At 40.0% G+C, this 26,572-nt stretch overlaps 1 protein-coding gene across 1 annotated transcript in view; it reads left to right on the top strand.

Annotated features, from left to right (window-relative positions):
- The first annotated feature begins 20,076 nt into the window (after positions 1–20,076).
- The window catches only part of RASEF (RAS and EF-hand domain containing), a 90,853-nt gene continuing 84,357 nt past the window's right edge, over positions 20,077–26,572 (top strand). The window contains exon 1 of the mRNA XM_021677925.1: positions 20,077–20,600. Coding sequence (XP_021533600.1) covers positions 20,179–20,600 — 422 coding nt within the window. The 5' untranslated portion in view covers positions 20,077–20,178. The remainder of the gene's footprint in view (positions 20,601–26,572) is intronic.

Below are 26,572 nucleotides of genomic sequence, written 5' to 3'. Positions count from 1 at the left end.
AATGGATTCTCCACCTTCTAGATATTATTACTATTATTATTTTTAGTTTGCAGTGAAGTCGGAGGGCAGGGTAATGGTTTACTGGAAGCATTTTATTTTCCTGGAAACATCAAATAATGTTCTTGTACCTATTCGCTGTTATTGGTACATATCTTTAAAATTTTTCAGATAAAAGATTACTTTGTGGTTAAGTCTTTACTCCTTAGAATCACAGAAGCTGAATATTCCAGGAATAGATGTGACAAAACAGTTCCTGTCATTGAGTTTAACTGGCGTACTTTAAATATATAATAAATTCAAAATAATTAGGTGAGCTGTTTGCAGTGAGGGATAGAAAACAATATCCCAGGGCCACCTGGGTGGCTCAGATGGTTAAGCGTCTGCCTTCAGCTCAGGTCATGATCCCAGGGTCCTGGGATGGAGCCCCATATTGGGTTCCTGGCTCAGCGGGAGCCTGCTTCTCCCTCTCCCTCTGCCTCTTCCCCTGCTCATGCTTTCTCTCTCTCTGTGTGTATCTCTGTGTCTCAAATGAATAAATAAAATCTTAAAAAAAAAAAAAAGAAAACAATATCCCAGACAAGTACTTCTTTCAAGGTACTTATCACCTAATTTAAGAAAAAGTATCTCTCTCTCTCTCTCACACACACACACACACACACACACACACACATGCAAAAATCTAAATGGCATACACATCCTTTAAGAGGGGGGTGACTTTTGGAAAAGAGTTTAACCTCAGATAATCCTTGAAGGACTGGTAGGATTTAGGTGGCAGAGGAGAGGAAAAGGAAGTCTAGGCAAGAACAAATTCTTCCACATTGTGATTTTTTAAAAAACAGGTTATATTTGCCAAAAGCTTCCCTACAAATCAGATCCTCACTGCAATCCTGTGAGGTGCTTAGGGCAGGTGTTAACGGTTCCACTTGCTGAATAAGACATATTAAGACAGAATGCTACTTAAGAACTTTCCAAGTTTATGAATATAGGAGAGAGCTTGAAAAATTATAGCCAGCTTCCTGTATTTTTAATGGCCTGCAACCTAAAAATGATTTTGCAACTTTAAATATGTAAGAACCTATATGATATCTTTGATTTTGCTCCTTAACCTGTGATTAAATGCAAATTAAATCCTGAAAAGCCTCAAATATTTGCTATGTGGCCCTTTAAGAAAAAGTGTTCTGACCATTGACTTAGGATCTTCAAAATAAAAGAAAATATTTTTAGTTTATTATAATAAAATCAAGATATGGCACTAGTACAATACACTTAAATATGAATCATCCCATAAATATAGTTTTGTGTTTGTCACTTTTCTATCTAAACTTATGCCACGTTCTCCTAATGAACCATCATCTTTCCAAAAACATTATTCTGATGTTTGCTTGATATCCCATTACATAAATGTGATATAATTAAATATTATCTTATTGTTGGGCATAGAGATTGCTTCTGATTTTCCTTATTAAAAAAAACACAGTAAAAAATATCCTTGTACACAAATGTTTGTATCCTTGGTTATTTCATTCGTATAAAACCTTAAAAATAGAATTAGTTCAAAAAATTAGGAAATTAACATTTTTAAGGCTTTCAAATAAGTATTGCTAAAGTGCTCTCTGAAAGGCTGTACAGTGTATTCTTCCCATAGCTGTGTATGGAAGTGTCTATCTCGCCTCACCCCTGGAAAACTCAGGGCTCTCCTACATGTAGAGCCAACGTGATGGACGGAGTATCTTATTTTAATTTGCTTTGCTGATGCTTCTTGACATTAAATTTTTTTAATATTCTTTTTTAAGATTTTCATTTATTTATTTGAGAGAGAGAGAGAGCACACAAGCAGGGGAAGCAGCAGAGGGAAAGGGAGAAGCAGGCTCCCCCTTTTTTAATATTCTTAATGGTATTTTGCATTTATTTATTTATTTATTTATTTTTGTGTATGTGGGTTTTTGGTTGTTTGGGGTTTTTTTGCCCTTTTTACTATTGAAACATGTATCTTGTGGGGCGCCTGGGTGGCTCAGTTGGTTAAGCATCTGCTTTCTGCTCAGGTCTGAGATGGAGCCCTATGGCAGGCTCTCTGCTGGCGTGGGGAACCTGCTTCTCCCTCTTACTCTGTCCCCCCCCCCCCCGCTTGTGCTCTTTCTCTCTCTCTCTCAAATAAATAAAATCTTAAAAAAAGAAACATATGTCTAGCTTCATAGATTTGTAAATATTCTTTATAGACATTATGGTATTAATGCTCAGTTTTAAAAAAATTCTGTAAGTATTTGTCCAAGTATACCATTTCATGAAAAGCCTTCCAGGTGATTCTCTTAGGTTTTCTTGATACACTGAATACATTTTAAGGCAGAATACATGAATATGTAAAAAATATACATGCTTTCCCATGTGTTAAAATGATAAACACATACCGTTCTATTTTTCTAGAGCTAAGCTGCTTGATTTACTTATTATTAATTTTTTATTGGGGTATCACTGGTAAATAACATTATATGAGTTCCAGGCATACAACATAAGGATTCAATATTTGTATATACTGCAAAATTATCACCACAATAAGTCTAGTTAATATCTGTTAAACTTAAAATCTCTGATTAAAGATAATATATGAGACAATCACTTATCAATTTGGGAGAGTCACACACAAAGCCCTTTTTATGGAACTCATTTGTTCTACGGTGGTGTTTTAAGGTGTGACCCACTGATGTTCTAGAAAAAATGTAAAGTTTATACTTGGTTTCCTCCTGTGGAACTGCATATATATACTAGATAGAGAGTCTGGAAATGGGTCCAGATGGAAAAAAAAGAGGGGCATATAAAACAGACATGAATTTAAACTACCCAGATCTTTTCCATTCATTTACTACAGATGTATTTACCACAGATCTATGCCCTTGTACTAGCAGATCACTGGACCCACATACTTCTGTTAGATTTACAGAATCGACATGCTTCCTCTCCTCTTTGCAACTTCACCAATATCATCCCTCTTTCTAATTACACATCTATCCATGATCTTCATAATTGATGCAGCAGTTGGTAGACAGAGGACACTTGTCAGAGTCCTACAGAATTTTATATGAGAAAAAATCAGTCAAAGCAAATAGAAAGGAAGACATCATAAATGTACTTCATTATAGCCTTGAAGCCTACTTTTCCTTCAGGTTCAATTTGTTATTTATGCTTAAGTCTTGTTACAGATGGAAACTGCCACCCCACCCCACCCCCGCCTTTCTTTCATTTTGTCTTTCATCTATGAATATCTGGGTAAAGACTGTGCTTATCATCCCATTGATGAGCTTACTATGCGTGTTTGAATTTCACTTATAAATGTCTGACTGAAATATAACGAAGAAAAAAGTGAATATACAGTGTGCTGGGGCCAATGATAAGCCACTGTTAGACTATTACGGATTTTGTCTCTGAGACAAAAGTCGCTCATCTGGGTGATGCAGAACTAACAAAAGTGCGATTCAACCAGAACCAGAATCTTTCCTGTGTTACCGTTGGTGGTGAGCCTCCATGAATGATAGCTCAGGTCAATTCCCTAATTAGGAGACTATCTTCATGTTAGAAGGATGCTGTTTCTCTAATTACACTGATATGTAACCGAGGCTTCACTTCAGAGAGAGCTTCATAAGGCTAGAACTTACTAACAGGCAGAATTGAAGACATTTTTTTTTTTTCATTCTGGCTTGTCTCCAAAGACTGTATCATACTAATTAAAGTACAGAGGAGAGAACGACCCCAGACTTAAGAGCTTATTTTGCTGATTTTCAATATCTTACCGACATGGAGATTGTAGGCTGTGTGTGTGTGTGTGTGTGTGTGTGTGTTTCTTGGTAACTATGGCAACATCCCCATTTTTGTTGGCTCTCCTGGCATTCTCTTATTGGATTATCTGCTTCATGCCTCTTCAGGATCTTTCTTTCGTATTTTACTTCCATGTCTTCAATAAAATATTCAATTAATTCAGATGTGAATTCAAAACCAGTTATGTTGCTTTGTTTATTGCACCCAAGTCAGTAGTTCAGTAGCTTAACTTAGAGAGAGGTGATCAAGTAGGTAAATATACGACAGGCACCTGGACACTCTGGTGTCTCATTGTTTTACTGCAACTCTCGGAGCACGGGTACCTCTACGGCAGAGCCTATTTGAGCAGGATTTATTCAATTATACGAGAAAAGAAAGCGATGGGGACTTCCGAAAGCGGTTGAATAACCTGAGAGAAACATTTACAGCAATATAAAATCTGTCCTTCCGTTGCCTTCGTCACGTAAGTGAATTTGGTTTCTTAGAAGAAACATGAAACGCTGTTCTCATGCTCATGAAACCACGCAGGGGGTCTGTATCCTGTGGTGCAGTCATGTGGCTTTTATATTATCATTGAGGTTTGGGCCAGAAATGAACAGGAACAATGATCAAACAGAGTCTTGCCCACTCATTTACTAACAGACTCTCAGGAATGAGAAGCAGATTACTTTTTTTTCTGTGAAGCGATAAGATCTCTAACTAAAGTGTTCAGGAAAACACTCATTTAATTCTTCTTGTGCAAGTAGTCTAAATCATTTGTTTCATTTGAGAGGCAGGATTGATTTAGCATGGACTTTGGAGCCCAATTCCCTGGCCTAAACCCCAGCTCTTTTATTACCTGGGTGACCTTGGGTAAGACACTGAAGCTCTCTGTGCCTCACTTTCCTCATCAATAACATGAAGATGAAAATGATAGTTTCTGCCTCAGGATCTTTGTGGGGATTAACTGAGTTAACTCAGGAAAAGATTCAGGGGCCCAGCATATTTGAAAAGCACTCTGTGTTAGGCATTATTATTTGTTTATAAATACCATTATCATTAAAATTTTCTTTACTCAAATAATAAGTATTATTCACTATACATACACTCATGCTCCTTATTTAAGGTGGCTATTTCTTCTTTCAATAGTATTTTATTAAAAAGAAAGCAAAAATTATCATTACTCAATTTTAATAAACCCATTGTAAAGAACTCTGAATTTTCATAATTATTATAGGGAAGACTTATTCCTTAGCACTGGCCTAATCACTCTGTGGAATCCAAAGAGATATCAGAATTTCAGTATTTATGGATATTATCATGACATTTAAAGTCTTCCAATTTTTCTGTTATTAATTAATTAATTAATTATTAATTTCTCTAGAGAAAATGTCTATTTTATTTTTTAAAAAAGATTTTATTTATTTATTTGAGAGAGAGAGAGAGCATGCACACCAGTGGGGGGAGGGGTAGAGGGAGAGGGAGAAGGAGACTCCTAGCCGAGCAGGGAAGCCTGATGCAGGGCTCAATCCCAGGACCCTGGGATTATGACCTGAGCCGAAGGCAGATACTTAATTGACTGAGCCACCCAGGCACCCCTGAGAAAACATCCATTTTAAAGATGAGGACAGAAATTGGAGTTTTTTGTATGTATAATGTTCTTTAACATTGAAAGGCGTAGATTTCTTACTAGAGACATGTGCTCTCACCAGTATGAAACCTGGGGAATTATTTCAGGGACAGTCTAAGGAAGCTTTTCCCCTTGCCCTTGTTAACATTAGGAGCACTCTCCATGGTATGTTATGTGAAACATTCAAAATCCCCAACCCAGATAATCTTTGATAGTGAGTACAGGCCACACATACTATCTGGGTCTATATCCGGAGAGCAAAGATGATAATACTTAGGATGTTAAGTTTGAAAGTTACTTTGCCTTTAACGTTGGCATGACTCTATCTCTATGGGACCATCTCAGATTTCTGACATTGACAACTGTCCCATTTCTCAACAGTTCTGGGGATAGTGGAAATATGTTTGCTACAAACCTACTTACCCTAACTTCCCCCACTTCTTGTTTTTTTCCACTCTTACCTGCCTTCCTACAGTCCCCCAATTTTTATATGGAAACCTGGTAACTAGCCTAGCAGAAGAGTCTGAAATGGACAGAAGAATTAAGGTTTTTAGAGGGCATAAATACCAAATATGGATTCTGTTAAATCAGAATTACTGTTTCTAGGAAACCCAACTAGAAGGTCAATTAAAAATGTTGCTTACCAGAGATTTTTGACTTTAGTCTACAGAATTATTTTCAATAATCTGTTTCTTAGAAGTAAATTTGTTTAGGTTGGTAGAATCACAATGATTCTCTGGCATCAGTATTTGTTAATCATCATGTCACAGGTGGATCTGATATGTGGCCAAGGCTGTGAACCATTGTTCAAGATCAGTGATTCTCAATTTTTATGTGCACCAGGATCATCCAGAAGACTTGTTAAAACACAGACTGGTGTGGGTCACCTGGGTGGCTCAGTCTGTTGAGCATCTGAGTCTTGATTTTAGCTCAGGTCATGATCTTGGGGTTGTGAGATTGAGCCCCACGTCTGGCTCTGAGCTCAGAGCAGAGTCTGCTAGAGATTCTCTCCCTCTGTCCCGTCCCCCAAATGCACGCTCTCTCTCTCTCTTTCTCTCTCAAATAAATAAATAAAATCTTTAAAAACACACACACACTACACACATACACACAGACTGGTGAGCCCCACCCCTGGAGTTTCTGATTCAGTGGGTCAGGAGTGAAGCCCCTCCCCCGCAAATTTCTAACAATTTCTTAGGTGATGCTGATGCTGCTGGTCCAGGAGTCATCCTTTGAGAATTAGCAATTTAGGTTATACACGGATCCCTTATCCTGGAAGAGGACTTTTTACTCCCGAGATCTAGGTAAACATTTTAAGATTATCAAAATTCCATGGTCACGATTTTGACAAATTCTGGGGTGGGGTTTATGCTCTCAAGTTCCCTCCTGTCTTGTCTTGCCTCTTGGGGTCCTGCTCCGTCTCACGTGGACAATGGTAACTCAGCCTCTTCTTCTAGCTCATTTGTGAGCAAAATAAACTTCAGTAGAAATGTTTCAGGGAACCCTAAGAAGGGCCTACATCACAGCAAAGAGAACACGTTCTCTAATCCTCAAGTGTCCCACCAACAGCCTTCACCTTGCTGGCTCTGGCCTCGCCCCATTTTTCTGCCTTCTGTCTCTCCCCCCGCCCCCGCCATGATCTTCTTTACCCATCCCTGTCCATGAAGAGTGGCAGAACTATCACGTGTTGTTCTGCAGACTCTTTCCCCCTACAAGAGTCTAGCAGGGTATTAGCCCAAACAATGACAGTTCCCTTCTGGGAGTAATTCTGGTGCCAGATGTTAAGATAATGATTGCTTTTACTTCATGATTACTAAATACCCATCAAAATGACAACACCGTAATAACCCTCTGGATTTATCTACTATTAGCATTTCTCAGAGAATCTCAAAATAGAATCTGACATCTTTAGATCTTTGCCCCTGTCATCTTTACTTTTTTTGTTTTTTTGTGTGCTTTTTTGTTTTGTTTTGTTTTTTGGTCTGGAAATTTTATTAGGTGTATTCATCATGTGTACTTCTTTCAGGGAGCTGTAGTTGCAGCTTCCATCTGGTTGGGAGGGCAGGACTTGTCGTTGAGGAGGGATAGGATGGAGTTTGTGGACATGCAGGGCCAAGGTAAATTTGAGGTCCGAATTTTTGAAAACTTCGTAAAAAGTATGTGTGAAACTCAGTTTCTGCAAGAATGTCACCTGGATGTGGTTAAAAAACTTTGCAAAAACTGTAGATGGTAAGAAAATTTTGATTTTTGCCCACTTGTGTCTCTTTCAGTCTTAAATGTCATCACAAAATGAAGAGAAAACTTGGTATTAGCTGTGCATTCGTTTGTGCTTATTTATAAATCCTCAGGGTTGTTTCCATTTTATTAACACAGAGTTCTAGCAATCATTAAATATTTCCCAGAAAATAGCTTCTGGTAACTTCATTTAAGACCAAACCAAGTTTTCATGACTTCTCATATGGCACAAAAATTATATTAGTTCCTTTGTACTCTGAAATTCATTAAAAAGTTCAGGAAAAAATACTTGGGGGACCTTAGATACCTTTCAATTATGTTGGCCTCTGCCCTTAGAATACCATTTACCAGAATGATATACAAACCAGGGAAAGAAAAACATTCAAGGAGTTATCAGAGTTGAAATTACCATTTTAGATGTCCCATATTTCAAGAATTATTTGATTAATCCTAGTCTCCTCTGTGAAATCTGAGCTTTTTGAAGGAAATCTGAGATTTTTGTAATGAGTTAATCTTTCAGGAAATAGAGGAATCCATAGAACAAATACTTCTGTATGGAGCCCGGGAACTCTTTAGGTTTCAAAACAAACAAAATAATGGAACAGTTTGAGGACATTCAGTTTGCTGATTGTATATCTCTTATAAAAATTAACTAATAATTTGTTTATTACTGAAGAATATGAATTGAGAACTTAAAAGACATAATGGAATTTACATTATTTTCCAAAATCATCTCTAAAGGTATGGCATTCCTCAACAAATGTGTTGGTGGGCAAAGAATTCTGTCTTCTTCCAGTATCTCATTGCGTGGTGCAAATGTGACCTTTTACTTTTATTTTTAAGCTAGATTTCACTTTATTCACCCATCTTCTTTAACATTAAAGATTTGCAAATTAAAGAATACATGTAACAGCGTTAGAAATCCTGATTCTGTATTTCCAATTACTACATTAGGAAAAAATTAGTGTCCTACTTCATTGCTAAGCTGAGACTCTAGGGTATTGGTGAAAAGAGCCTTATTTGAATATCTTATCCTTTGAATACTGAATTATATAATGCTTTCCAGAGGAATAGGAAGGGTTTTAGAATTTTACAGATCTCTGTCTGACTGATCTGGTTTGTCTCATTTTCTACTTCTGGGAACAAGAGCTTTAATTTTTCTTCATTTTAAAAAAAGATTAATATTTTAACATCTCCTTGTATTATAGAATTGGGAACTACTTCCATGCGACATACAAATGTACATATTTCTCTGTTATTTTGGGTGAATATAAATGTGTCTCTAACAATGTACACATTGCATTCCCTGGAGCTAAAAGTAATTTTTGAGCATTTGAGATCAAATTCATAGGCTTTCCTAAGAAGAAATCCATTGTGAACTTAGAACATGATCTATCTTTTGTTAGAATATAAGTTTGGGAAAAAGTTGAGTGTGTCTTAGACAACTCTAAAACAAGGCCTGGCCATTCTTCATCAAAGGCAAAATTAATACATTCTAAGAAGAATTTATCATTGATTCTTCTAAAATACTGAGAAACTGAAAACCTTAACTGTCACACACATCAGACAAATTGCACAAGATTCTGGTTGGTCAGTATTTCCTTATTTTAAGAAATGTTAACTAAGTCACCATTGATAGAGTTTTCCACATTCTTCCTTCATGCTACCACCATTGCTGTGGGATGACTGCACTTCATTCCCTGTAAATTGAAATGTTACGTTTTTATTGGATTTGAGGAATTTTTAGAGGCATGAAGGTAGAGGACTAGTTTGAAAATAAGGAGATTCTTTGCCAGTGTATTAACTTGTGCTATGAGAATAAGTGAAACATGTCCTTTCCTCACTGTTTCATGTAGAGCAGGGTTGGAAAAATCTTTCTGTAAAGGGCCAGAGAATAAATATTTTAGGTTTTGCAGGTCAGGTGAGTCTATTGTAACTACTCAGCTGTGCCCTTCTAGCGTGAAAGTCAATGGGCAGGACTGTGTTCCAATAAAACTTTATTTATGGACAGTGAGTGTCACAGTAGTGTCAAATACACCCTTTCCTTCAGAATATAGCTGGTCTTCAAATTCAGATATTCTTGCCATTCCTCACTAATGTGACAAAATTTAAAAATGCACTTGATATTCTCAGGTTTGATGCTACCCTTCTCCTTGAGAAACATAAAGTACTTAACATAAAGACTTTTCATACACTTACCATGCTTACTTAGAATCTAGGCTCCACTGTCTCCACTCCACATAGTCGGGGGTCTTGTCTTTTCACTTTTTTTAGGTTGAAGATTCTGCATCTTTTTGGCTGCACCATCACTTCTGACCTGTGCAAAATAAAAGAGATTTACAAAAGAGTCAAAGGATTTTATGACACTTCTGCCTTTACCCCCTAATGTTTTCAGGAAAATAGAATTTCTAGTAATAAAGACATTGAAAAAACACTAAGTTAAATATGCCCAGAAATTTTCCCAATTAAAGTGAGATATAAATTACTTTTGAGTTAAGAGGTAGATAATCAAGGAATAATTACATGTGAAGTGTTGGCATCTTATACAAAAATAATACACTTTTGTATGCCAAACACCTCTACCCCTCTCATAATGATAAAATAAAAAAGGACAAGATTTTAAATATTGGTATTTTCTTGCCAGTTTGTATTATTTGTTTATAAGGTCTTTAAACTTTTACCCGAGATTCCTAATTGGTAAATTGCAATCTACTTTTCTTGAGTCACTCAATGTTTTATGAGAGGAGAATATGTCAGTTAACTCTGGAAGCAATATTTTCTCTTATACGCCATACATTTTCATTGTATGCACCATGGTTTTATACAGCGATGCCAAATGTGTTGATTTCTTCAGGACTTGTGTCAAGGCATTGTGGTGGCTTCTCGGGAGTCCATATATCCCACAGGGTCCTTTCACAAACTGCTGACAAGGCCATGCCCTTTGACTTGAGTCTCTGTAGTGACTATTTCATGCCAAGGAAGTAGCTGTGCACTGTCTTTGCCAGAGTTACCCAGAGGCTGGCATGAGGATTCATGTGGACGTGGAAGGTTAGGGAAGTGGGGCAGGTAGAACAGTCAAGGGAAGGACGATAAGCAACAGTGCAACACTGACATCAAGCAACATCACCCAGTGGGTGACTCTCAGTCCCAATGTTCCAGCAGGTCAACTGTGCAGGTCAACTCAGAGTTGTTCTACATCGACGGCAAGGGGGCTTGAACACCACTACTTTCAGAGGAGATACAAATTGCTCAGCTAACTAGACACACAGGCAAAGCAAACTGAAACAGCCTCAGGGCTGACTGTTGGGTGGAATGCATAGGGGATGGGCCAGAGCAAGAGAGCATTTGCTACTTGTGCCATGGAGGAAACATGGAGCACTTGAATCCGGTGATCTGGGTTTGAATCCTAGGTCTAGTAGCTGTGTGATTTTAGTCATATCACTCAACCTCAGATTTAGTTTTCTTGTCTCTAAAATTGGGAAGCCTGACCTTGTGAAAGGATATTTAAAGGATGAAATTTGTTTGCATGGTGGCAAAATAGGGAAAGGATCCTGGGCAGAGGGAATATTGTGGAGGAAGTAGAGAGTCTTAAAAAGAATGCTTAATGTTTGGGAAACAGTATGGCTGGAGGACAGATCCACATGTGCGTAGGTATGGGGGTGGAAATGGGGTCCTATGGGGACACTTAAGAGGGAAGCATAATCTCTTTTTGGAAGGTCAGGGAAATGATACCTAAGTTGAGGTCTAAAGCAGGGGAGGAGGATATCAGGTCAATATGGTAGACTGAGCTGAAGTGAGAAATAGCCCATCCCACTTCAAACAGAGATGTAGAAAAACAGAAAACAAAAAGGGTGTAATATAAAGCCAAACTCAAAGCAAAAAAGGTGTGGTAGAGTAAAGATGGCCAAAAATTCTTTACTATTCCTCTCATTGAGAGATGGTGACTATTTACCCTCCTTTTGAGTCTGGGTTGGCGTTAGTGATTAGCTTGACCAATAGAAGGTGGCTGAACTAACATTTAAGGTTTCTGAGGCTAGGCTGTAAGACTCTTTGAACACTCATTGTTGGAGCCCTGAGGCACCATGTAAGAAGTCCAACTATCTTGAGGGAGGGACCATGTGAAGAAGCCCTGAGACCCTCTCTATGAAAGTAAAAGCTGGGCTAAAATTTGAAAATTCATCAGTATAATTCACCACATTAACAGGATAATGAAGGAAAAAAACCATGATCATCTACATAGATGCTGGAAGCATCTAACAAAATCCAAAATCCACCCATGATAAATAGTCTCAGCAATGTAGGAATAGAGGAGAAATTCCTAAACCCTATAAAGAGCATGTATAAAATCCCTACTGTTAACATTACAATTAACAGTGGAAGAGTGAATGATTCCCCCTCTGATTAGGAACAAAGCAAGGAGATCTGTTCTTACTACTGTAATTCTACATTGTACTAGAAGTCCCAACCAGTGCAATAAAGCAAGAAAAAGAAAACACATACAGATGGGAAATGAAGAAGTAAAACTATCCTTTTTCTCCCACAGATGATATGACTGTGAAAGGAGAAAATTCTAGGGCACCTGGGTGGCTGAGTTGGTTAAGCGACTGCCTTCGGCTCAGGTCATGATCCTGGAGTCCTGGGATCGAGTCCCGCATTGGGCTCCCTGCTCAGCAGGGAGTCTGCTTCTCCCTCTGACCCTCCCCCCTCTCATGCTCACTCTATCTCATTCTCTCTCTCAAAATAAATAAAATCTTTAAAAAAAAAAATTAAAAAAAAAAAAGGAGAAAATTCTAAGAATTCTACCAAATCACTACTAGAACTAATAAGTGAGTTGAGCAAGGTCTCAGAATACAAGTTTGTCATAATTCCAAAATCAATTGAATTTTATATGCTGGCAAGAAACAAATGAGGGATATAACATGTTCATTGATAGGCAGACTTAATATTAAGATATCAGTTCTCTTAAAATTGATCTACAAGATTCAACATAATCACAATGTCAGATATATATGTATATATTGAAAAATCAATCTTAAAATTTATATGGAAATACCTAAGACCAAGGAATATCCAAAACAATTTGGAAAAAGAATAACGAAGCTATAGGATTTATCCTACATGATTTTGAGACTTACTATCAAGCAATGTGATCAAGACCATACGGTGTTGGTGAAAGGATAAATGTACAAGTCAATAGGACAGAATAAAAAGTCCAGAAATAGACCCACACATGAATGATCATTTGATTTCTGACAAAGGTGATTCAATGGGGAGAGGATCATTTTTTCAAAAAATAGTGCTGGAAGACCTGGATATCCATATAGAAAAAAAAATAAAATTCAACTTTAAACTCACTCAATATACAAATTAACTCAAAATGGATCACAGATGCAATAGTAAATGAGAAATCTACATTTCTAGAAGAAAACATAAATATCTTTGCAACTTTAGGTAGACAGAGATTTGCTGGATGGGTCACAAAAATATAAACTCCCAAATAAAATACTGATAAATTGAATTTTATCAAAACTAAAACCATCTGCTCTTCAAAGACACCATTAAGAAAATGAAAAGGTGGGGCGCCTGGGTGGCTCAGTCGTTAAGCGTCTGCCTTCGGCTCAGGTCATGATCCCAGAGTCCTGGGATCGAGCCCCACATCGGGCTCCCTGCTCAGCGGGGAGTCTGCTTCTCCCTCTCCCTCTCCCCCTACTTGTGTTCCTGCTCTCGCTGTCTCTCTCTCCGTCAAACAAATAAATAAAATCTTTAAAAAAAAAAAAAAAAGAAAATGAAAAGGCAAAGCACAGAATGGGAGAAGATTTTCTTTTTTTTTTTTTAAGATTTTATTTATTTATTTGACAGAGACAGAGACAGTGAGAGCAGGAACACAAGTAGGGGGAGAGGGAGAGGGAGAAGCAGACTCCCCACTGAGCAGGGAGCCCGATGTGGGGCTCGATCCCAGGACTCTGGGATCATGACCTGAGCCGAAGGCAGACGCTTAACGACTGAGCCACCCAGGCGCCCCTGGGAGAAGATTTTCAAAGTTCATATAAATGACAGAGGACTTGTTTCCAGAATATAGAAAGAACATGTACAACTCAATAAGATGGCAACCTAGTAAAAAGTGACACATGATCTGAACAGACATTTCATTAAAGAAAATACAAGAATGGCCGATAAGCATATGAAAAGTTATACAATATCACAGTCATCAGGGAAATGCAAATTAAAAGCCCAATGCGATACCAATACCCATCCATTAGAATTGCGTCAATTAAAAAGACTGATAGCACCAAGACAAGAATGTGGAGCAACTAGAACTCTCTTATACTACTGGTGGGAATGTAAAATTTTAGTCACTTTGGAAAACACTTACTCATTTGCTTATAAAGCTAAACATATACCTACCATATGATCCAGAAATCTCACTCCTAGGAATTTACCCAAGAGAAATGGACACATGTTCCTTCATACAAAGACTTGGATGTAATTGTTATAATAGCTTTATTAATAATAGTCAAAACCTGGAAATATCCCAAATGTCAATAAAAAAAAATAATGAATAAACACACTGTGGTGTATATGTATGACATAATCCTACTCATTACCAGAGAGGAATGAATTACTAAAATCTGAAACAACACGAATCAATCTAAAATCATTATGCTGAGCAAAAGGAGCTAGGCATGTTAGAGTACAGGCTGAATGATTTACGGGAAACTCAAGAAAAGACAAAGTAATCACATTAAATCTAACCCCTGAGGTCCTAGCCATAGAGCTCTCTCACAGCATGGCAGCTACTTCTTCAAGACCAGTAGGAGAATCTCCCTCCAGGCTGCTCAGACAGTCTTCCTAACATAATGTAATCACAAGACTGACTATCCCATTGCATTTGTAAGATCTGCTCACTTTGAAAAGGAAGGGATTATACAGAGCATGTACACCAAGGAGTGGGAATTTGGGGCCACTGCAGAGTTCTGCTTACCACGGTTGCTTTTTGTTTTATTGTCCAAAAGCTGAACTGAGATGGATCTGTTTTCACTGCACTGAATTTCTCTATTACCTTCATATATAATACGAAATGCAAACTTTTGTTCTGAATGAAGCAACATGTATGTAAGAGACACAGTTTTCTAATGTGGGAAAATGACATAGGAGCTTTGCTTGGTCATCAAAAAAGGGGATTAGAAGTTTGAAGCTCAACACTTCTCAATCAGTTCTAGCACTGAACGTCTACCCTGCTCTGGTTTGTGAAATGATGTTTATATTGTTTAGCACATTATAGAGTTATTTAATTGTTTATAACTCAAGATTTCCCGAAGTCTGATAACTGCCAACACGTACACACACACAACAATGCTATATACTGATTACAGAAACAATATGCAATCAAAGAGGAAGTTTATCTGGATCGATCCATAATGCTGTATTTTCTAAAAAAAATAGATCTGATAAAATGTTCATATTTGCAATTTTGGGTATATGGGTGTTACATTATTCTTTTCTCCTTTTTCCAGATTTACATAAAGAGTAAGTGAATCACTATGATGTAAATTTGCTGACACATTCTTTTTTTGTAAAATATTCAAAATTTTCTCGTAACTTCCTTAGGAACAGCAAGCCATGGCAGATATTCATGAGAGAACTAAGACTCAAGGTCTTGCAGGGCGCCTATGTTTGAGAATTTCTGAATCTTCTAATTGGTCCCTCAGTGGTATGCCATTACTTGGATATCTTGTTCCATCTTAACAGGCTTATTGGATCTTTCTAGGGCAGAGTAACTGGAGTGTTAAGTGACTTTGAGGAAGGCTCTTGTACCTGAAGGAAATCTTATAGTGTAGATTACAACAGGCTTCCATTAAAAGCCTCTCCCATTTTACTGGGTGAAGAGGAGGTTAAAGGGTGGTGCTCATTCCCCGTTGTAGGAAATTGGGTCAATTTATCATATAGTGGCAAAGGGATAATTTCTCATGACTCATTACTCTGGTCATTGGTTTCCCGAAGTATTTTCTCAAGATCACTAACTTGGTGGAAAGCCCTCAGAGACTGAAACAAAAACCAAACCAAACCAAAAACCCTACTTCCATAGTCAAATACATTTAGGAAATTTTAGCTTAAGCAAGTATAAACAGCTTTCTTTATCTTATCCAAGAAGAGATAGAGTAGGATTCTTTTCCAAATTTATTTGTGTTTTAGAAGTGTATTTGATCACTGTAATATCTTTTCACTGTTTTGAGAAACACACTCTAACAAGATTATCTCTGATTTCTGAAATTCTTGGGTAGCCACAGAGCAAGCTGATCTTTCTCAAAGTCATGCTGATAAATACAGGCAAGCTCTCTTTACCTACCAATTCATTGGCTTTCAAAGGTTGCACTGTTATCTCCAATTTCTCACTCGCTGTTTCTGGATGCTAGAACAGAAAAGAAATGCTTCCTATTTCTTTCTTCTCCCTCTTTCTTGAAAAAATTAGAGACAGATTATATAACCTTGGCCTTCCCCTGAGTACATTGCTGAGGATATTCAAAAGCATTCCTCAGTAACTTGTGAGTGGCTTTGCAGAAGCATCTCAGGTTTTACATAAACAAGAGGTTCCTTACTCTTTCTATAAATCAACTGTTTTCTTGCTGATTTACATGACAATTTCAGATGGTTGTCAATTTGTACCTGGGCCTAACAAATTAGTCTTAAACTTCATTGCCTTCTCTTCACTCTTCCCTGATCTTCTCTGCCATATACTTAATGATGTATAAACAAACACTTAAAAAATTTTGAAAGGCAACCCAGTAGGAAATTTAGGAATCTTTTTATAAGCTCAAGAGTCCTTTCCAAATGTGATTCCTTAATAGAACTGACTAGAAAGTCCAGAAATAAACCCAAATACAGAGAGGAATTAAGTATATGCCAAAAGTGACATTTAAATCCATGGGGAAGGGATAGTTGAATAAACAGTGTTAGGACAACTAGGTAGAAATCCAGAAAAATAGTAAAGTTAAATCTAGGGGCGCCTGGGTGGCTCAGTTGTTAAGACTTTGTCTTAACCCTACGTCTGCCTTCAGCTCAGGTCATGGTCCCAGGGTCCTGGGATAGAGCCCCACATTGGGCTCTCTGCTCGGCGGGAAGCCTGCTTCTCCCCCTCCCACTTCCCCCTGTTTGTGTTCCCTCTCTCACTGGGTCTCTCTCTGTCAAATAAATAAATAAAATCTTAAAAAAATAAAATAAAGTTAAATCTACAACTCACACCTGACCCAAACCAAATTCCAGATGGCAAGGCATTTTAACTTGAAAAATTAAACCATGAAAAAAAAGAACATTCCTGTGGCCTGTTTATTTGAGCTGACATAATCCATACTAAGCAATGTCTTTGTAAGTGACAGGTCACAATGAAATTGTGAAACTTTGGTAGGAAGGATCCAACTCTTTCACTGGGGCTGGAAAATGGTTTGGTTAGACCGAAGAGGGGAAAACTGAAGCTTGATATTTACATTTTGTGACGACCATAAGGAGCTATTATGTTAATTATGTAATCGAGGGTGGCATATTTGGGGATAGTAGGAGTGCTGATGGAAACTAAAGGGAGAGATATTTGGGTATATGAAGTGGGACTAGATCATAGAGGACTCTGAATGCCCAGCTGAAGAGTTTACCCTTGGTTCTCTTTTAATTGGGGAACCTCTGGGAATTTATGAGCTAGTATGTAGGTTTTCTTAACCTTTATTGACATTTTTGGCCAGATAATTCTTTGTCATGGGAAGCTAGCCCTGAGTATGACAGGATGCTTAGCAGCATCTCTGGCCTCTACCTACTAGATGTTAGTAGCATCTTCCCCTTTACAAATTGTGACAACCAAAAGTGTCTCCAAACATTGCCAAATGTCTCCTGGGTAACAAAATTATCACAGATTGAGAACAGCTGAGCTCTAGGATGACAGAATAATTGGTGTTTGAGAAGGACTGTCCAGTTGTGGTTGTGTAGAATGAACAGAAGGTCGGCAGGACAGGAACCTGACAGAATGTCTTAGAGACTAGCCCAGTACCCTAGGTATGGTATATTGTTACAGTAAGGGCCTCTAATAAAGTACATCTCCTTGTATCTGTGACCTTGTATAGTCCTCTCTCACACTGATGTAGGGCTTGGCCATGTTGACTTGCCGTGATCAATGGAACATCAGTAACCGTGACATAAGCTGAGGCTTGAAAAGCATTTGTGCATTGGGACTTAGCTTCTTGGACACTGCCCCCATGTAACAAAGCCTATGATAGCCTCCTGAAGACACATGGTCCAACTAACAGCCAACACCAACTTCCAGATATGAGTGAGGCCCTCTAACGCCATGCAGCTACAGTGGAACCACCATGACTGCATGATCTTAGGCAAGCCTGCAGAAAAACTACCTACCTGATCCCGCCCAAGTTAATGACAATGAAATTATGAACAAATGAAATGGTTGCTGTTTTAAATCACTAAGTGATTGTCGTATTGTCATGCAGTGGTAGATAACTTATAGTAGGTCTGGAGTAGATCATTATCACTGCAAATGAAAACGTGTGTACACAAGACATTTGCAAGAATCCTTATTTTTTGATGACTTTTCAGTGAAGGGACTCAGTGAAAGGGCAAAGCGGGTCAAAAAATACAAGAACTTAGAAACTGAGTGCAAAGGTCAGAGTGAATTCAGGAATGAAGTTGCATGAGCAGTCTTCAAGAAAGCACTTCTGTCTAAGCAGTTAAAAATACTAACTCAGCTATTTTGAAAACTACGGATACTTAGTAATTGCTAACAGTATAATGATAATAATACTTCAAAGGTTCAGTTTAACAAGGATATTTCTAAAGCTTTAAGGGCATTACCAAGCTAGCCACCTCTTCCTTTATATGGAAAAATCAATCTTTAGAATAAACAGGAAAGCACATAAACTCAAAATCAATAACAATTTATATTGCACTAATGATAAAATTCATTTCATCATGAATGTCCACTTGTATGGAACTATATTCACTTAGCAATTAGATTGCTAAGACCAGGGCCTCGAATGGAATGTCTCTCATAATTTACCAGTTAAATTTACAGATGGTGATTATCAGTGGTATTTACGGCTTGATAGATGCTGAGCGTTGACCCTGTTTATTGTACTATTCAAGAATTAACAGTTCCTCAGATGGTTAGCACTTAGCCTTATATTTAAGAACACCGGCCTGGAGGGATGTCTGTCAAATCCCCTACTTTATTTTAATCATAATAAAAAAAATCAAAGTAATAAGCAATAAAGAAAATCCAGAATGAGATAAAAATGGAAATAGAGAGTCATAACTAAAAGAAATGTCAGTAAATAAAAGAAAGTCTAAAGCGTGGAGGGAATGGATAATGTAAATAAAGTAAAAACAACCCAAATGCATTTTCACAGGCTGTTAGAATCACGGAAGAGAACATATGTATAAGTCATATGACAGAGTGAGGGTCTCTTGGAAACAGGGTAAGATTAAAAAAAAAAAAAATCAAAATGGTTGAATTTTTAAGATCTTGTACCCATTAAGCAGTCAGTATTAAAGAAACAATAGCCCCGATGAAGTAAGTGTTTAAAATCAAAGGGTAATATGCACTTGGATATATGGTTTCCCTAATATTTATCTAAAAAAAAAAAAGTCTTTAGTCTTTAACTGTCGCTGCCTGCCAAAGCATTTTGGTTGTTAATTCTCAGGTGGTGGAGACAAGGACTGAGAAAAATTATTTGGATGCGGGGATCTGGAAGATCTATGTGATTTCTAATGTGTATTAACCGGTTGGAACTTAATGTTGGAAGGGCATGGATTAAGGAAAGCCAGTAAAATCAGAAAATGGGGTGTTCTGGTAAATCTTGTAGTTTAGTTTGTAAGAAAACTTGTATATGCGGACGTTTACTCATGTTCCGGAATTACAAGAGACTAAAATACACATAACGTTAACCAGTTTGGAATCGTACCCCTATCTTCCTTTTCTTTTTGTCCAGTTAGCTTTGCACACTCCTGCTAGCTCTTGGCTTTACCCGAGCAAACTGTTTACTTCGAAGGGCCTGGTAACACTAACGCTGCAGCCCCGGTTCTGGCCGGGTATCCGAAGTCCAAGAGGCCCCAACCCAGGCTCAGCCGGCTGGAACCTGGCACAGGAGGGACAGCGGGCTTCGGAAGCGCGGAAAGCCGCTCCACGCGCCCCTCCTACCTGGCTGGGCGGAGCCGGGCCCGCCCGGAAAGTGTGAGGACAGGCCCGCCGGGCGCTCGGTCTGGGGTAGGCGCTGCTGCGCTGTACTCAAGAGTCGGACTCCCGGGCCCGGTGGGGGCCGCGCGCCGGACCAGCGTCGGAGCGCCCCGCCCCCGGCGGGCGCCCCGCCCCGCCCGGACATTCCTGCAAGTGGCCGAACCCGCCGGACGAGGCCAACGCGTCGTGGCTCCCTGCGGCAGCAGGTGGCCCCGGACTTCCCGCCGTCGCCGCTGCCCCGGCGGGCCGCGCGCGCCGTCGCGCTCCAGAGCCGTCTGGGCTACCCTCGCCGGACAGGATGGAGGCGGACGGGGACCGGGAGGAGCTGTCTCACCTGCGCTCGGTCTTCGCTGCCTGCGACGCGAACCGCTCGGGGCGCCTGGAGCGCGAGGAGTTCGGCGCGCTGTGTGCGGAGCTGCGCGTGCGGCCGGCCGACGCCGAGGCCGTGTTCCAGCGGCTAGACGCTGACCGCGACGGTGCCATCACCTTCCAGGAGTTTGCGCGCGGCTTCAGTGGGTTCCGCCGCGGGGGGCGGTGCCGAGGCTGGGCTCCCCGGGACCCCGCGCCCGCCTCAGCCCAGGCGGGGCCCGACTTCGAGGACAGCGAAGAGGACGAGGGCGACGGGGACGCGCTGGCAGCCCCCTGGGGTCGGGCGAGTCCGGGCCAGGCTTGGCAGGACTTCCAGGCGCGACTTGGAGACGAGGCCAAATTCATCCCCAGGTGCGTGTGTGGGTTGGAGGGCGGGAGGTGAGGATGGGGTTATCTGCCCTCCCCGGTGCGCTGCCATCTCCCTCTTAACCCGCGGAGTGGGCAGACCCACTGGACCCTACTTTTCTTTGTGAGTTGCTTTTCTCCGTCCACGGACTCTATTCCAAGAGGAGATCCCCTAGAGTTGAAGAAAGGGAGTGCGTTTAAGAGTCAGGGTTTGGGGAGAAAGTTTCACTTGCTCATTTCTGAGCCCTGCAAAGGTCACTTTGTTAATTACCTGGGCCACAGTGAAATCCGCAGCGTCCAGAGTTGGTTCCCAGACAGGAGTTTAGGAGCGCTCCCCACATCTCATCGCACCTTCTACCAAGGCCCCCTGGCTGCACCCCGGAGCTACGAGTGACGGATTGCCAAACTGGCGTCCTTCATATGTAGTAGTTCTTGTATTTGTTGTTTTCCTACAACACAGAAGACAAAACATGTTGGGCATTTATATTGCTGGACTTATGTATTCATTGATGCCTACCTACTACGTACTAGGCATTTTACAGAGTTCGTTCATTTAATTTTTGCAACAGCCCTTGGAGGTGGATTTTCTTCTCTGATTGATGGAGAAACTTAGACCCAGAAATTTAGACCTTTAAGACATTAAGGAACTTGACTGGTTAATGAAAGAGCAGGGATTTGATCCCATATGTTGTTGAACTGAAAAACTTGCTTTTTATACAATGGAATAAAATGATAAAATTATACAATAAATTCTCTACTCTCTGGCTCAGACAGAAATGATACCAAGTTACTAACTTAATTCTCAGGGGAAAAGGGAATGCCCGCAGGGGCAGAGCACTGAGAGAAAGATGCTCAGGTTTTATTCAAGAGTAATCTGCTCTGTCCTCGCCTTCCTGTCATGGTATGTCTTGAACTGCTATTTTCACTTCTTCCTCAGGCACTCCAAAATGTTAATGCTATAAAATGTATTTCTGCTCTTGGTTTGGATTATGATTGAAAGCCTATGGAGCTCTGGCTGTCATTATTAAGAACTGAAAGGTATCATTTTGGCTGGCAGCTTGCATATCTTAGTCATAAGACTCAGAAAAGCAAATAGCCCTAGAGGGTGAGTGGTCTTGCACACCCATTCACAGCTTGGACCCGCTGGCCTGGGAGTCCCACTTCCTCCTCTGCCCAGCTCCTCCCTCCAGTTTAGAGAGTAAGGCATGGAGAGTGACTCACTGCAAGTATGAGACGGATGGTGTAGAGAAAGTGGGTGTGATACCCATCTTTTCTATTATTTACAAATGAGTTAAAATACAACGTCTCTACCAGGGAAGTAGAAAAATGTAAGCATCGCTATAAACTATACTCTTGGAATTATCTTTTATCTCTAACTTGGTTTGGGTCCAGCTAATTATAAAAGGTAACAATTTTAAGAGTCAGGAAAGGTGAACCCACACCATGGTTTACACGCACACCCACACACAGATCTACTTTTCACAGTTGTCAAGTCTCAGCAACAAATATTTGACACTTAACCTTGAAATGATTAGGATGGTCTTCTTAGTATCAGTATAGAAACCAGGATTTAATGTTATTGGTGATACTGTTATTATCATGATGCCTTTCCAAACTCTTCAAAGTTTATTAAATTTAATGGGCACCAGTGTCACCTGGTAGACTTGTGTTTTAAGTCACACCCCCTTGTGATTGGAGATTAACAAGTACAATATTTGCCTTCCTGTGCTTGTTCAAGTGGAAAAGAACTAAACTGAGTTGCTTCATCTGATTGTTACCATGGCAGCCGGTAACTGTTTTTGGTAAATTCGATTGCTTCTATTCCACTTCCTCATACAGCTGTTCACCTTCCCTTCCTCTCATCCAAATGTGGTAAAAATCTTTTGTCATCGATAAGGCCGTTGGCATTATTTCAGTCAAATTAGTTCTATAGACGTTATTGAGTGCTTATTTTGTGCCAGATGCTGTTGTAGGTCCTCCCCTAGGTCCCTGGGGACAAAGAGAAGGCTAAGATGTAGTTCATGCCCTTAGGAAGTTTATAGTGTGGGTGAACCATTTCTCAAAAATTTCATCAAAGAACATTTAAAGGCAAGAGGGTTATTTGCAAGAAATTCCATATAGAGTGGACATAGCCCAACTGACTACTGCAACCAGGAGCTGTCTTTGGTCATATATTTGTTCCTTTTACTCCATGATATATCGGGGCTTATTTTAATATAAAACATTATACTTTCCTCCAGTGGGAAAATTGTTTCTCTAGGAAAGTGTGCCATTTCATCTGGTGGCTTTGTTATTCATCTGACACACCATCTTAACCCTGGTGGCTTCTTGTCCCATGCTTATGTACGGGGTTTTCATGTTCAGGTTGAGAAGATCAGGTATCAGATATAAGAATGTTTGGCTCCTGATCCCAGGGTCCTGGGATCGAGGCCTGCACCAGGCTCCCTGCTCTGTGGGAAGCCTTCTTATCCCCCCCCAACCCCCCTGCTTGTGTTCCCTCTCTCACTGTGTCTCTCTCTGTCAAATAAATAAATAAAATCTTTAAAAAAAAAAAAAAAGAATGTTTGGCTCCTATAAGGCAAAATGTGGTGGTGTTGACAGAATTTCCATTTGTAAGACCATTCAAGCTCCTGGTATAAAAATATTAAGCAAGTTTGGGTTAAACTCCCCAGTCATCAATATTGTGATCTTAGAGAAGAAATAAGGTTGCACCGTGAAAGGATGAAAATGGTCTCTGGGATGTGTGTCAGCTCACTCTCAAGTTGGTTTTTTCTTGGAAGATTGAAAGACTCCTTCTCCTAAAGGGGAATGTCCCCAGTAGTCAAGTGACCTGTTAGCCTGTGCTGGGCAGGTGAAAATCGTCTACAGGGTCAGGATGGCCATCACCACTTCCCAGTGAACTGGAATTAGGTCAGCCAACAGGTAAAACCAGAATGGGCAAGGTGATGTGGTTCTAGAAGAGCATTCAGGAAGGAAGATTGTACAGGGCCAAGAACACTCCATGAAATAGGGAGAAAATGTTGGGTGAGAGATAGAGAACAGACTTGTAATAACCTAGTCGGGCCAATTTCTTGTGCCAGGGGTGTTATGAGAGAGAGTTTTGTACCTAGTAGGTACTTAATAAACGTGCTCAGTAAATGTTTGCAAAATGAACAGAATAAACTGGTGTTCTTTCATTCCTTGATTCATATACTGAGAATGCAGTTGATGTCATGTGCATTTTCTTTTTGTTTTGTTGATGCTCTCTCTCTCTTTCTCTCTCTTTTTTTAATGTTCTGGTGTGAGCTGGTCATGGTGTTCCAAGATTGGCAAGGAGAGGGAAACAGGGTGTGTGTGTGTTTGTGTGTGTGTGTGTGAACATTTGACCAGGGGTAGTGGGATGGCAGAACTCTCTCCTCTAGATGGACCTGAAGCTTTTCAGTTTTCTCAGCTCCATTTGTTGCAATTTTAAGTGTTATTTGTGAATTGATTTCACTTTGATAAATCAACGTAGAACCGCATGTTTTCACAGACAGAAACGTGAGGATCCAGCTGATACCAGCACCACAGTGGATTTGTGCGTGGGTATGGGTACTGCCACAGTGGCCAGATCAGGGACCGAGCCAGGGTGGTGCTTGTAATGTAATAGGCCTTAGTGTGATTGGTGACCTGCCAGGCAGGGCTAGGCTGCCATTGTTGTTCAGACACCGAAATCCATCCCGTGTGGTCAGCTGTTTCTCATAGTTTCTGATCTTCCTACATACACACTGTTGAAGGGGAGGCTTTTATTTTGATCATTTAGAAACCATAAATTTAATTGAGAAGAACCCAAACTACCGACTTGTGAGCTGTATATGGATTGTCAAAAACAGAGTTTTTTAGCATATCCGTATAACTGTAGCGATGATTAGGAAAATCAAGAGAAAGAGATCAATGGCTGAACACCAATCCTACTTAAGGAGGACATTTTTAAAACATGTAGCTACAAGTAGGCAGAAGGATAGTTTCCACACTGGTCAGGGTTTGTTTTACATTTCCCCTTCTTGGGTTCCATGTTAGCCCTTTCCAGTCTGATCGCCTTCTTTCCTAATAACGTGGTTGCTTCACGCACCCCCTTCTCTTCCGTAATGTGCTTCATAAGATGGGAGGGCAGAGAGTAGATGGAGGCAGAGAAACATAAACTCAGAGAGAGGGCTGGAGACAGGGAGCAGGAGAGGGGGACAGGTGAGGGGAAGGGAAAGACAGAGATCAACAGACAGATGGACAGATTGGATAGTGCCTCAGTTTCCCCTCTCTTTCCACTGAACGAGTTCATGGCCATGAGCCACCTTGAGATGGGAGAGGCAAATCAGCTCTTGCTCTATTTGATTTTAGCTCTTGAAAATCCTCAGAATGTGAGCATCTTGATGCTTTGGATGGTGTTTGTAGTATTTGAAGATACGTTTTTCACTCATGTGGTCAGGAATATTATCTGGTGTTCATCCAAGGAGATGAAGACTTATTCCAGCCTTGAGGCGTGACAGTGGGTTGGACCCCAGTACTGGAAGAGATTAAGGGTGTTTTTGCCATTTTTGATTAAGGGTGGTATTTACTTCTGGCCCTGGCTTTGGGATCTATCAGTGTTCTGACCACAGTCTTTGCAGAATTCTCTGCTTTTTCTGGGTTCAGAAGTGGAGTCTTTATAGATATTTATTTTCTAACTGTTGTTGGTCTGTTGCTTTTCCTTTTTTCCTCTTTAGTATACCCTCTATTATAATTCTGTGTGTTATTACCCTGCTGCTAAATGGGAGAAACCTGTCTGTTGAGAAAACCACAGCTCTGCCTTGAATCTTGTGAGCCTTGCTCCTGGGCTTTGTAGGAGTCTGCATGGCTTGGCTTTTATGGGCTCTCCTTGCTGGTGGTCCCTCCTGGTTTTGATCTTTGAATTTTATCTCAAGGTAATGATTTCATTTTGGCCTCCCGGCCCCAGAAACATGTTCTGGCCATCCTGTCCTTGGAGGATATCTGTCTGGCCAGATGGTTAGAGGCCCTGTGCAGACTGTGAAATCTCACTGATTGTTCAGTGCTTTGTTCTCAGGTTTTGATGAGAGATTATTTATCCTGCCCTTATGGTGTGGACACAAAGAAAAAGGCTTAAAATGGGGTGTCCTTGGGAAGACTACCCTCCAGGTACAATAGACTGTTCTTTTAGCTTGTCTTTTAACCTGAAGTTTTGATTGACTCCTCTCCAAAATCACTGTTCAAATTCATGGTCATACTATTCCTGTCACTTTGAGCATGGAGAAATTTTTGCCTGTTTCTTCATTTCTGCCTGGGTTACATCATCTTACTTCATTTGAAAAATGGAAGTAGCTGCATCGCACTGATCTGCCTTGAATGGAGGTTTGGAGGCTGACAGCAGAAATGAGTCCCTGTAGGTGATGAGAAAGAGATTCAAATGCCTGGGTTTTTTCCTCCTAAAATGGTGTATGCAGTATACATTCTTGCTTCATGGGTAACTTGCTTAGGTAGCTCCCCATTGCAGTATGTAGTTGGAAGCAAGAAATGGGAAGAGATTCCTCATCATGAGTATTTAGGCTCCTTCTATCTGATGCTATTAGTCTTATATCAGGTTGTAAAATGGAAAGCAAACACTATTTTCCACAGGGAAGTTGTCATGGGGGAATATATGTATGACACATGATTTCCTTAGAATTAGTTCCTCAAAAAAGAATTCCATTGCTTTAACTTGTAAATATTTGGGATTTCCCAAATTATAATTGCTTTTGTCAGAGCAGTTATAAAAGCAGAATAGTGAATTTTAACCCTTAAGGACTTTGTATGTCTTATAAAAAGATCTACAGATGCAGTAGCTCAAACATGTTTCTTTTATTCACTCAGTGTGCCTGCCAGTGTCCTAGGCACTAGAGAGACTTTGTAGACTTGACCCTGACCTCCAAGGAGCGTACTGTCTCACTTTCTTAAGTATGTAGGAGTTTCTGATACTTGAAGGACCTGGG

The sequence above is a fragment of the Neomonachus schauinslandi genome, chromosome 13 (genome assembly GCF_002201575.2).
Source record: "Neomonachus schauinslandi chromosome 13, ASM220157v2, whole genome shotgun sequence".
NCBI lineage: Eukaryota > Metazoa > Chordata > Mammalia > Carnivora > Phocidae > Neomonachus > Neomonachus schauinslandi.
Note: the sequence above shows the minus strand (reverse complement) of the source record. Positions and strands in the feature narration are given on the sequence as shown.